The 12500-nt window shown below is 43.9% G+C and overlaps 2 protein-coding genes across 2 annotated transcripts in view; both read right to left on the bottom strand.

Annotated features, from left to right (window-relative positions):
- The window catches only part of LOC134439685 (WD repeat-containing protein 88-like), an 18329-nt gene extending 14754 nt beyond the window's left edge, over positions 1 to 3575 (bottom strand). Inside the window, exon 1 of the mRNA XM_063189591.1 lies at positions 3321 to 3575. Coding sequence (XP_063045661.1) covers positions 3321 to 3437 — 117 coding nt within the window. The 5' untranslated portion in view covers positions 3438 to 3575. The remainder of the gene's footprint in view (positions 1 to 3320) is intronic.
- A 981-nt stretch (positions 3576 to 4556) lies between these two features.
- Positions 4557 to 12500, bottom strand: part of gpatch1 (G patch domain containing 1) — a 31613-nt gene continuing 23669 nt past the window's right edge. The window contains exons 16-20 of the mRNA XM_063190738.1: positions 9122 to 9303; positions 7610 to 8159; positions 6448 to 6524; positions 6118 to 6269; positions 4557 to 4759 (exon numbers count right to left, since the gene is read on the bottom strand). Coding sequence (XP_063046808.1) covers positions 4732 to 4759; positions 6118 to 6269; positions 6448 to 6524; positions 7610 to 8159; positions 9122 to 9303 — 989 coding nt within the window. The 3' untranslated portion in view covers positions 4557 to 4731. The remainder of the gene's footprint in view (positions 4760 to 6117; positions 6270 to 6447; positions 6525 to 7609; positions 8160 to 9121; positions 9304 to 12500) is intronic.

Genomic DNA, 12500 nt, shown 5'->3' with positions numbered 1-12500 from the left:
GACCAGAAGTGAAAAATGCCAGAATTGACAGGAAGCGATGTAGAAAATTTCACCTGTCGAGTTGAGAACAGTTGGTAGACATTACATTACATTGCACTTAGCTGACGCTTTCATTTATTCAAAGCGACTTACAACTATTATTTGTCAGGGCATTGGTTACAGTCCCTGGAGTAATGTGGGGTTAGGTGCCTTGGTACAGGGTATCGGTTACAGTCCCTGGAGCAGTGTGGGGTTAGGTGCCTTGCTCAAGGGTCCTTCAGCCATGTAGACCACGGCTGCCCCAAGACATGCTAGACATGCTATCCTTAATTCCTAGCTCGTAATTATGAAACTGTCTACGTATTTTTTTTACGAAAATTGCCTTCATGGGGGCCCCACAGCAAACTGTAGCCCTAGGCCATCTTAATCCGGCCCTGCATCATGTAACGGAGGCCAACTTGCAGAGTTTGGCGGTGGACCGTTATGAAACCTCCCTCCAGACGCCTCAATACAGTATCAGTAGTTTCTTAAAATGATGGTGAGACTTAGCTCCAGTTGTGGCTGTTGATAAGGTCTGCCAAAGATTCCAAGGCACACTGCTGGTGAAGTTAAAAAGCCTTTAATTAAACGGGCTGACGCATTGCGACAACTGTCTTCTTCAGAGCCTGTCTGACCATAATTTTAAGAAACTGTATTTCCTTGAGCCAAAGAGCACCTGCTAAAGAGAAAAAAGTGAAGCAGCACTCCTCCATGATCAACATTCCCTAGTGAACAGTTGATTTTTTTTAGCATAATAACAGTATCAGTAGCGTTGAAATATCAGTCTGGACCTTCACAGCTCAGTGGTATCGTACCCCATGCCCAACCTGGAGCGTCGACTGGTAGGTCACAGGTTCAAACCCCTAGTGGCAAACTATGTGCAGGAAGGTAAGACCTTGGATAGACGTACACCCACACTCACACACACAGCCATTTTACGCTAGCCTAACTGAGGGCCCTAGGCATTGGCATAATTTTAGGTGTGGAGTGGACGGTGGGGAAATGTCCATTCTATAGGCTACAGCCTAGCCCTTTTGAGGTACCCCTAGTCTCCACAACTTTTTTTTCAAATACACTGTGTGTAGAATTATTAGGCAAACATGTTTTTTGACCATTTTGTCTTTTTTATGCATATTTTCCAACAGCAATCTATATGAACATGAAAACCTATTTGATTTAAGCATTCCAGGTCATGCATATTTGTATAATAAGATGGGGATGTGGTCGAAGGTGCCCAACACCTTATATCAGGTGTGCATAATTATTAGGCAGCTTTGTTTTCTTCTGGGAAAATGGGCCACAAAATAGATCGAACAAACTCTGAAATGTCTATAAACAATTTTGAAGTGTTCTAGAGGGATGTGGCTGTCTTGAAATTTGCAAGATGTTGGTCACGTTCACACAGAACTATCAGATGCACCTTTACAAAGTCATCAGTCTCTTAAGAAATGTCACTGCCAAACATTGAGAAGAATTTAACGTGAAACTACAAAAAAAATATTACCCTGCAGTGCTATCATATTCCAGAACAGAAACCAACACAGAGTGTCCAGAAAAATAGGGTATTGAGTGCTCAGAGACATGGCCAAGGTAAGAAGGGATGACACCAGACAACCATTCAACAAGTTAATTAAGTCAAAACGGGGGCAAAAATACCTGGGGAAATTTTTTTCAAAGGTTTTATGGACTTCGGAAAGTGACACTTGACAGACAGGGTGGATGAACCCATGGCTGGATCTTTTAGAGGGAGAAAATTGCATCTTTTACGAAGACAATGGTATTTATGCAGTAATCTGCTGGTATTTGAGTGGAACTCAGCAACTGATCTGAGTGTGCACATTATTGATCTAGCCATAGGCTCATCAACCTGGTCCATTAACAGTCACTTTCACTAGTTCATAAAACCATTGAAAAAAACGGTCTAAAGACATTTCTTGACCCAGTCATGACTTAAGTTACTTGTTGAGTGGTCTTCAGGTTTCAGCCTGTTTTACCCTGGCCATGTCTCTGAGTGCTGAATACAATGTTCTTGTGGACAGTCGATGTAGGTTTCAGTTCTGGAATATACCAGCACTACAGGGTAATAGTTTTGTGGTAGTTTCATCTTCAATTCTTCTCAATCTGGCAGCTACTTTGTGAGCACATGTCATGTGACACTGATGGCTTGTAATGGTGCATTAGATGGATGTGACCAATATTTCAAGACAGCCACACACCCCTAGAAGACTTCAAAATTGTTTATAGTCTTTAAAGAGTTTGTTATATCTCTTTTGTGGCTCATTTTCCCAGAGTAAAACAAAGTTGCCTAATAATTATGCACACTAATTTTGCCCTGATATAGGGTATTGGGCTCCTTCGAGCACACTGTCTCTTATTATACCAATATGCATGACCTGTAATGCTTAAATCCAATAGGTGTTCATGTCCATAAAGGGTGGTGGCGGACAATATGCATAAAATGGACGATATTGTCAAAAAACTTGTTTGCCTAATAATTCTGCACACAGTGTATAACGCAAACAGCGTACATGCACAATCAGTCCCCACCACTTTCCAAGCCAAACCTAGAGGTAGCCTACACCTTTGGCCCTAGAGATCTAGTCAAACAGGTAGGCTACACTGGAGATTTCATTTGGGGACCCTTGACTTGACAATCACCTATTTTGCTTACGCTACCAGTAGGCCTACCTTGTTCTGACAGGCTTGGCCCACACACACACACTACACACTACACACACACACACACAAGTGTAGGTTTGGCTTGGAAAGTGGTGGGGACATTAGTATGGAAAATTGTCCAGGAATGCTATTTTTGCATTTATGGGCTATCTGTGGAAAAAGTGGTGGGGGCAAGCTAGGTTTACCTTGGGGTATGGACATGTCCCCACCATTCACTAAAATTACACCCATGGACACACACAGACACAAATGATAGCAGCATCCATCATTGACAGCATAGGCCTATGACTTGACTTGGATGTCTTGTTGTGGTCCAGAATTGTTGGTTTTTTCTTATGCATTCTCACCATTGACAAATTCTCACTGCAGATTGTGTGTGTAGTTAGGCCTACTCAGTGACTAGTAGACTAGCGATTACTACACTTTAGCCTAAGTTACTTCTCCCATGAAGCAAACATTTTTTTTCTGAAGCCGAGCATGGAAAACTAGGACTGACTCGTCGCGTTAAATGTCTTCACATCCGATCTGGGACTTTCTCGCTAAGTAAATTGCCACTATATGGAATGCCTTTACTGCAGGGGAAAGTGAAGTGAGAGTGAGATCAGTCTATTCGGATATTATACCTTGGCCAGCGGATCATGTTCCCAGACGGACGGCTTGTTGTCATCTGTCGCCCCCTCCATCTTCTCCTTATCGCGGGGCTCTTCCAGCGACACGGGCTCCACAACATCCTGGGCCATCGACCTAATACTGTCTAACTTAATCTGCGACTGCGAATCTCGAGGTTTTGGTAGGTACGGCTTTGATTTAACGCCTTTCTCTACTACTTTGCTTAACTTCTTCGGAGACTGTCGCTAGCTGCAGACTTGTCTGTCACACGTCGTTGCCATGACGACGAGGACTCCGTGAGGCCACGCCCCTCCTGAGTCCATACACAGGTTTCTTTCTCCTTTCTGACCTTGTGTTTTCAGGTCATCATCATTAAAACAATTTAAAAACAAACGAAACAGATTTGCCTCCACCAAGAGATTGTCACTATAGTAGTAGAGAAGGTCCTACGTTACATTAATGATTACTGAATAAATTCATTATGAGGTTTGCTATGAGGCGAGCACATTTTGTGACAGAATGAACCAACAATGATAATAATAATATACACACACAATGATAAATAATAATAATAATAATAATAATAATAACAAACCCTATGTTTGGTATAATAATAACGGTAAAAATATGTCAAAATGTTCAAAATAAGGTCTACAGTGAAGAGGGCTTCAGTGCCTTCTCTTCTCATGGTACACAGAAACTTTCCTATAATGGTGTTTGTTTTTATATTGTAAATGTATGTGTAACGGAGGCTAACTAGCACAGAGTTGGCGTGGAACGTTGGTAAACCTCCCTCCGATAGCTTCATACAGTCTCCTGCCTTTGGGCCGAGAGACTAGTCTCTTGGCCCAGCGGTATCGTACTGTGTCTCCCATTGCCGAACCGTTGTAGTTGACGAGGTCGCACGTTCGATCCCCGAGGGGGGTGAACAGGTGCAAGATGACCTCCCTCCGTCACATATGTAATTGAAGAGCTCTTTTCCAAAATGAGATATATCCATTTTATAGAATGTTGGCAAATTGACATTTTTGTATTGGGCATTCCATTGAAATGCATTGCAAAATTCATTTTTATAGAGGTTTTAAAGTATGTTCTCAAAACATTTGAATGGCAAGAATTCACACATAGATGATAGGACCTCTTAACAGTCAATTCCAATATTAAAATGCAAAAAGTCAAAAATGGTGTATATAGCGTTTTGGAAAAGAGCTCTTCAATTGTTTTATATTGCGTTTTTAACATGCAAATACAAACAAAAACACAAACAGTCTTTAATGTGTCTATTACAAAAATCACTTTATTCAGTTTCCTCAAGGACACTCTTTGGAGACACCCCCACACACACTCGCGCACAAACACACACACACACGCAGACACACACACACACACACACACGCACTCTCTCTTCGCTGCCACAGGACCCAACTACACCTTCCCCCTGATGCTCTTCAACCTGAGAGAGAGAGAGAGAGAGAGAGAGAGAGAGAGAGAGAGAGAGAGAGAGAGAGAGAGAGAGAGAGAGAGAGAGAGAGAGAGAGACGGAGGGAGGGAGAGAGAGAGAGGGAGGGGGAGAGGAAGAGAGAGAGAGAGAGAGGGAGAGAGAGAGACAGACAAGCAGACAGTGAGAATAGTAAGGTATGAGAAACAGACAACAACTACAAGTAATCATAAAAACATGGTCATAAACCCACACCACACACATAAGACAGCTCAGCTCAGCTCAGCTCACACACATGATTCACCTTAACTTTGTGATTACGTATATTACATTAAATTAAACTTTGCTGACGCTTTTATCCAAAGCAACTTAGATATTTTTTAAGTACAGGGTATTGGTTACAGCTCCTGGAGCAGAGTGGTCTATATTTGTAACGTAATTACAAAGCTAAACATAGCTTAAGTCTTATTGTCATCACAATAAGTACAGAAACATGTAACATGAATGAATGGTCCTCGATCTGATAAAGTTTGAGAAACAGCGTACTAGTCCATGCACAAATGGCAAATAAAGAACTTTGAACTTTTTCAGATTGAGGACTATTTTGTACCCACAAAAATGTTCAGGGACCACCAGTCAACTTAGTTGACAGTTGACGGGTGCTAATTTGACACTGCTAAGACCACTTACTTTTTATTCATGTTACAAGTCTCTGTACTTATTGTGATGACAATAAGACTTAAGGGTTATATCCATTATCCCCACTCCCATCCTCCCTCGTGCTTGCAGCCTCATGATGACGTCACAAGATGACATTGACGACAGAAGTTTAATTCAATATCTTGCAAAAGTGCAATTGAAAGGTCATTTTCTCATTTGCAATCGAGACGTTGAATGTTGGAAAGTCCCCCAATAGTTGTGGTGCCTAGCTCTAGGCTGACAGTGGCGAAGCTTTATTGTTCTCTCCACAGAGGCGGGAAGTCAGCAAATCACAAGGCCGCAAGGTGAGGACGGGAATTATGATAATGGACTGCACCCTGTGTGTGTGTGTGTGTGTGTGTGTGTGAGAGAGAGAGTGTGTGTGTGTGTGTGTTTGTGTGTGTGTAGTGTGTGTGTGTGTGTGTAGTGTATTTGTGTGTGTGTGTGTGTGTAATGTGTGTGTGTGTGTGTGTGCGTGTGCATGTGTTGTAGTGTGTGTGTGTGTGTGTGTGTGTGATATGTGTGTGTGTGTATAGTGTGTGTGTGTGTGTGTGTGTGTGTGTGTGTGTGTGTGTGTATAGTGTGTGTGTGTGTATAGTGTGTGTGTGTGTGTATAGTGTGTGTGTGTGTGTGTGTGTGTGTGTGTGTGTGTGTGTGTGTGTGTGTGTCCTGACCTCCTGAGCAGTTCGTCTGTAGTGGCGTCATCTTCATCATCATGGTCTTCATCGCTGGACGAGCTGCTGCACTCCTCCCTCTTCTCTCTCCTCTTCCTCTCCTTCTCTCTCTCCTTCTCCTTCTTATGCTTCCCTTTCTTCTTCTTCTTGTGCTGCACGCACACACACACACACGTACACACACACACATACACACACACACACACACACAAACACACACACACACACACATTGCACTTAACTAGAAAGTACTGGATCCTACGATGCGACACACTTCTGACACCCATGAAGTCACCAACGTGTGTGTGTGTGTGTGTGTGTGTGTGTTACCTTCTTGTCCTTCTTGTGTTTGTGTTCTTTCTTGGCTTTGTGCTTCTCTTTACTACGCCGCCTATAGCTCTCCTCTCCTACACACACACGCACACACACACGCACACACACACACACACACACACACACACACACACACACACACACACCATAAAGATTCAACATGAGACACATCATCAACACACTCACATAGACACCAATTCAGATGTCAGAAAATGTCTTAACACACATTATTACATGGCAACGTCATCCTGTAGATTAATGTACCGTTCACTTGAACATTTGCAACTCTTATTTCTGAATAACAGTCGTCTTGGTCTGTAACAGACCTCTGTGTCAATGGCAACAGACAGAATGTAGAATGTCTGTTACCTAGCGACGTCAGCTGATTCTGACGATTGGAAAACTGCTAAATGGGCAGCCTCTAGGCTAGGCCATATTCATTGTCAAATGATGATGAAATACAGCAAGACGATATACATCTACCTTCAAGTTGTGTGAATCATGAACTACCGAACATTAAATAATGATACAGGAGGCATTTGAAACTAAGACTAAAAAGATTGTATGCGCTTGCAACAGAGAAGCGCCTAAGTTGCTTGCTAGAATCTTGTGCAGTTGGGGCAGGGACAACATGGGAATAGGACATCTATGTACTCAATCAAAGGTTAGCCATGTAATAAGCGGGATAATGTTTTGTGGACTATTTAAGGTTAGCCATGTAATAAGCGGGATAATGTTTTGTGGACTATTTAAGGTTAGCCATGTAATAAGCGGGATAATGTTTTGTGGACTATTTAAGGTTAGCCATGTAATAAGCGGGATAATGTTTTGTGGACTATTTAAGGTTAGCCATGTAATAAGCGGGATAATGTTTTGTGGACTATTTAAGGTTAGCCATGTAATAAGCGGGATAATGTTTTGTGGACTATTTAAGGTTAGCCATGTAATAAGCGGGATAATGTTTTGTGGACTATTTAAGCTTCGGTCGGGGTCCTAGCTACATCTGTCAGTCGTGCGTTATTCTACAGAAGGGATCTTCTCACTGAACACTATCCCTTACAAAGAAACACAATCTGTGTGTGTGTGTGTGTGTGTGTGTGTGTGTGTGTGTGTGTGTGTGTGTGTGTGTGTGTGTGTGTGTGTGTGTGTGTTTGCTGACCAGTAGATGTAGGAGTGGGAGGGGCTACTCCTGATGCGGGCGGGGGTAGTCGTGGTCCAAACTCCTCCTCCTGGGTAAGGGGTTTGGCCTGGGGCTTCTTGAAGATGATTGGCCCTGGTGGAGACTGATGTCCCGCCTCCCCAGTCCCCTGATTGGTCTGAGGTGTCCCGCTGAAGCTCATTGGCCCTGGTGGCTTAAGTCCCTCCTCCTGACTGTCCTGATTGGCCTGAGGTTTCTTGAAGATGATTGGCTCTGATGGTGGCTGATGTCCCGCCTCCCCAGTCTCCTGATTGGTCTGTGGTGTCCTGCTGAAGCTCATTGGCTCTGGTGGCTTGTGTCTCGTCTGCCCAGCACCTTGATTCATCTGCTCCTCCTCCTCCTCCTCCTCCTCCTCCTCCTCCTCCTCCTCTGATGAGGATTCTGAGGAGCTGAAGATGGCTTTGAACAGGTCCATAGGCGGCCTCTTCTCCTCCTCCTCCTCCTCCTCTTCTTTCTTCTCTTCTTTCTCGTCATCCTTCGCTCCCTCAGTTTTGTCTACACCCTGTGTGGCCTGCAGACACGCGCACCCAGGCACGCACACACACACACGCACACACACACGCACACACGCAAACACACACACACACGCACAAGAACACACACAAGCACACACGTAAAGGACAACAGTCACAAATAACGATTGAGGATGTTTTATTAGTATCATTTCAGTCAATATCACTGGAAAGATGTCATTGTTCAAGGATGTGGTGTGTGTGTGTGTGTGTGTGTGTGTGTGTGTGTGTGTGTGTGTGTGTGTGTACCTCAGTGCTCTGTGATGCCTGTGTGCGTGCTTGGCTGAGTAGCTGTGTGTGTGTGTGTGTGTGTGTGTGTGTGTGTGTGTGTGTGTGTGTGTGTGTGTGTGTGTGTGTGTGTGTGTGTGTGTGTGTGTGTGTGTGTGTGTGTGTGTGTGTACCTCAGTGCTCTGCGATGCCTGTGTGCGTGCTTGGCTGAGCAGCTGTGTGAGTGTGTGTGTGTGTGTGTGTGTGTGTGTGTGTGTGTGTGTGTGTGTGTGTGTGTGTGTGTGTGTGTGTGTGTGTGTACCTCAGTGCTCTGCGATGCCTGTGTGCGTGCTTGGCTGAGTAGCTGTGTGAGTGTGTGTATGTGTGTGTGTGTGTGTGTGTGTGTGTGTGTGTGTGTGTGTGTGTGTGTGTGTGTGTGTGTGTGTGTGTGTGTGTGTACCTCAGTGCTCTGTGATGCCTGTGTGCGTGCTTGGCTGAGTAGCTGTGTGAGTGTGTGTGTGTGTGTGTGTGTGTGTGAGTGTGTGAGTGTGTGTGTGTGTGTGTGTGTGTGTGTGTGTGTGTGTGTGTGTGTGTGAGTGTGAGTGTGTGAGTGTGTGAGTGTGTGTGTGTGTGTGTATACCTCGGTACTCTGCGATGCCTGTGTGCGTGCTTGGCTGAGCAGCTGTGTGTGTGTGTGTGTGTGTGTGTGTGTGTGTGTGTGTGTGTGTGTGTGTGTGTGTGTGTGTGTGTGTACCTCGGTGCCCTGTGATGCCTGTGTGCGTGCTTGGCTGAGTAGCTGCGAGAGTGGATCTTCCTCCGCGCCTGCAGGGGGGGCCGATGAGACGTCCCAGCGAGAACGCTTACTGGCTGCATCCACACCTCCTCTCTCCTGCCGCTCCTTCTCTTTCTCCTGTCCCCTGGCGGACGAGGAGGAGGCTGTGGAGGAGGAGGAGGAAGAGGGGGAGGAGAGGAAGAGGAGGAGGAGGAGAGGAGAAGGAGGAGGAGGAAGAGGAGAGGAGAAGGAGGAAGAGGAGGAGAGGGAGAGGGAAGAAGAAGAGGAGGAGGAGGAGGAGAGGGGAGAGAAAGAGGAGGAAGAGGAAGAGAGAAGAGGAGGAGGAAAAAGAAGAGGAGGAGGAGGATGTTAAGGTGGAGGAGGAGCAGGAAGATGAGGAAGAGGAGGAGGAGGAGGAGAGGAGAGAGGAAGAGGAGGAAGAGAAAGATGAAGATGAAGAGGAGGATGAAGAGGAGGAAGAAGAGGAAAAAAGACACACAGGGACATATGTTTCGTCAAATAAGGCACAAGGGGTTTGATACATGAGTACCACATTAGCAAGGCACATGGGGTTTGATACATTACCAAGGCACATGGGGTTTGATACATTAGCAAGGCACATGGGGTTTGATACATTAAAGGTGCCCTATTATGCTATTTAGAATAACTTTCATTGTTAATATTTTGCTTTACTGTGGTTAGTGGAGTTAATTTTGAATGATCACTTGTTTTCATGTCCATTATTTTTTATCATTGTGTACATGCACCCTACGCCGCCTGTTTGAAACGCGTGGAAGTGCAGAATGTTAGACCCTTCAACATTCTCAAATCTCGACGAAGCATGGAGCGTTTCATCAAGCATTCTATTACTAATATTACGTCAGCAGCACAGCTGTTTTTGACCTGGAATCCAACCCTGTAGCCTATGTCTAAAGTTGACAGCCAAATAGTTCACCCAATGTCCACAATTAATCTGAAAAGGACGCATCATAAGTCCCACGTTGTTATTTGTGTTATTCTGTGTCATTTGCTGAAACCCAGTCCCTATCCAATGCGAGTCTTCCGTGCATGGGCTTCAGTTTGATTTCAAAATAGCTTGGGACAATTAGGCTGCCATTAATTTGAGAAAGGGTTGAAAGTGCTGGGTACAGGCTATTGCTTCCGATTTGAGGTTTCATGAAATAATACGCATATTGCATATGATGCGTAATAACGCGATTGTGACCATATTAAAAAAAACAAAAAAAAAAACTAATAGCCATCTGCGCTGTCTTGTTTATTTCTGATATCCTGCGCTGAAGAATCTTTATCTTAAACATTATTAACGCAACAGTAGGGGCCTGATTGGTTAACCCGCTGTCTAGCCTTGCATACTGTAGCCCTAAAGTTGAAGTTAAGTTTACTGCTCGCAAACAGACAAGTGTCGCGCTGGTCTAGGTGGGAGAAGTCTAGATCTGCTGTTGACAGGTGGAAATTTGAAGACACAAAGAATGTTCTGGGATTGAAATCAGATCACATTCGCTTGTTAATGACAAGTTAACCTTCACAAAATAGGCTTTCCAATAAGCTAATCATCTGCAATTGCTGTACACAGTTCAAAGGATAGGCCTATTTATTCAGCGAAGTTGTGGACATTTTCTTCGCTCCCGCGGCAGCCCCCATCTGGCTGTCAAAGACGCAGTCCGAAATTGAAAGAGTGCGCCCAGTAAGACAAGGGCACGACTTGTCGGACTCAAACCTATCAATTCAACGCCTGTCCGTGATATTGTGACACCCTATTTGTGATCTGAACTCCGTGTTCAAATCCGTCCTGTGGTCTATTTGCAAGCCAGCCTGAATAGGCTACTGAGCGCACGCGTTGTTGGCTTTTAAAAATGAGTTCCTGTTTGCTCGTTGTCTGTAGGCCTAATGCACAATGGTGATAGGCTATGCTTCATAAAAATACATTTCAAGGTATTTTCAGGTGCATGGTTTCATTTTAGTAACTGCATTTCTATTTAGTCCCCGGCAGAAATGATGCGCCCACTGGATTGGAAGCGCAATGGGCAGTCCTCGATGGATTGGTTTCATACTGGGTCTTATAATAACGCCTAGGCCTAGTCTCGGTTTCGTGGTTTTTTTGTTCGCATTTATCGACAGGACAGGATTTTTTTATATAACAATAGGCCCTATCCGTTTCAGTTTCATTATTTTTGGCATGCCGCCCGACGACTCGACCAGTTTTAAACGACGTCAAGCCAATATCCACGTTGCTCTTGCAGATATGATGAACAAAACTGCGTTGCATTTTAACCCTATTCAGACTGGGCTTTTTTGGCATTCCTGGGCCTGGGGGGGGTGCTCTTTTGACCCCCCCCCTCATAACTCATGAACGGAATACGGTATGACCACCAAACTTTGGGGAGATGATCTACATATGGACATCTATGACTGACATAATTTTTGTGTCATTATCTGGTATTATGACGTCATTATGACATCATATGATTATAATGCCTAAAATATCGCCATAATGTAGGGTAGACTGAGTACAGTTGGGTACACTTTTATTTTTGTCCCCTTCCACGCAGAAATTAGACTATTAAAAGGTCCTAAAAAGAAAGTTGTTTTGGACAGAACATATTTTCAGGATGTTGGCAAATATATAATCAAGGAATTATATCTCTGGGATGTTTAATGTTTATGTAATTAATCAAACAAAAAAGGTGCACTTTTGTCCAAACTGTACCCTAGCTAAAAAACGGTGGGGTACAGTTGAGACATAGCAGTACAGTTGAGACACCATTCTAATCAATGGGAGGTAATAGCCATGGGAGCTAATAGCATGGCCGATAGCAAAATACTGTACTCAACTGTACCCGTTAGCATCTTTACATTGGGTTTACATAGTGAAATGAGCATTACAGGCTAGCGTCTAAACTGTCCCCTTCTGGCCAGATCACACATTGATAAAGATTTAAAAATGGTTTTAACTGTTATGATGTCAGGAAATATGTCTGCTTTTAGAGCACATATCATGGCTTGCAATCATGTAACTTATATCAAGAGGATAACAACTGGTCATTAGATATTCATTGTTGAAGGACCCTGGTGAAGTAAATCTGACCTGTCGAAAACAGCATTTCCCCAATATCTTTGGATCTGCGTTCTGTGCTGGCTTCAAATTTCCCATGATCTAAGAGGATATCGATGCGCATGTTCACAGCAAAAATTAGATCAGAGTTACGTTGTTATGCAGAGATATTTGGTTTGTCTCAACTGTACCCTGTACTCAACTGTACTCAGTCTACCCTATTTTCCATCAAATTTAGGTAATGCACTTAGATTTTAATGATTATATGCTTCAGACCACTTTAATGCT

The sequence above is a fragment of the Engraulis encrasicolus genome, chromosome 23, assembly GCF_034702125.1.
Source record: "Engraulis encrasicolus isolate BLACKSEA-1 chromosome 23, IST_EnEncr_1.0, whole genome shotgun sequence".
NCBI classification, from domain to species: Eukaryota; Metazoa; Chordata; class Actinopteri; order Clupeiformes; family Engraulidae; genus Engraulis; species Engraulis encrasicolus.
Note: the sequence above shows the minus strand (reverse complement) of the source record. Positions and strands in the feature narration are given on the sequence as shown.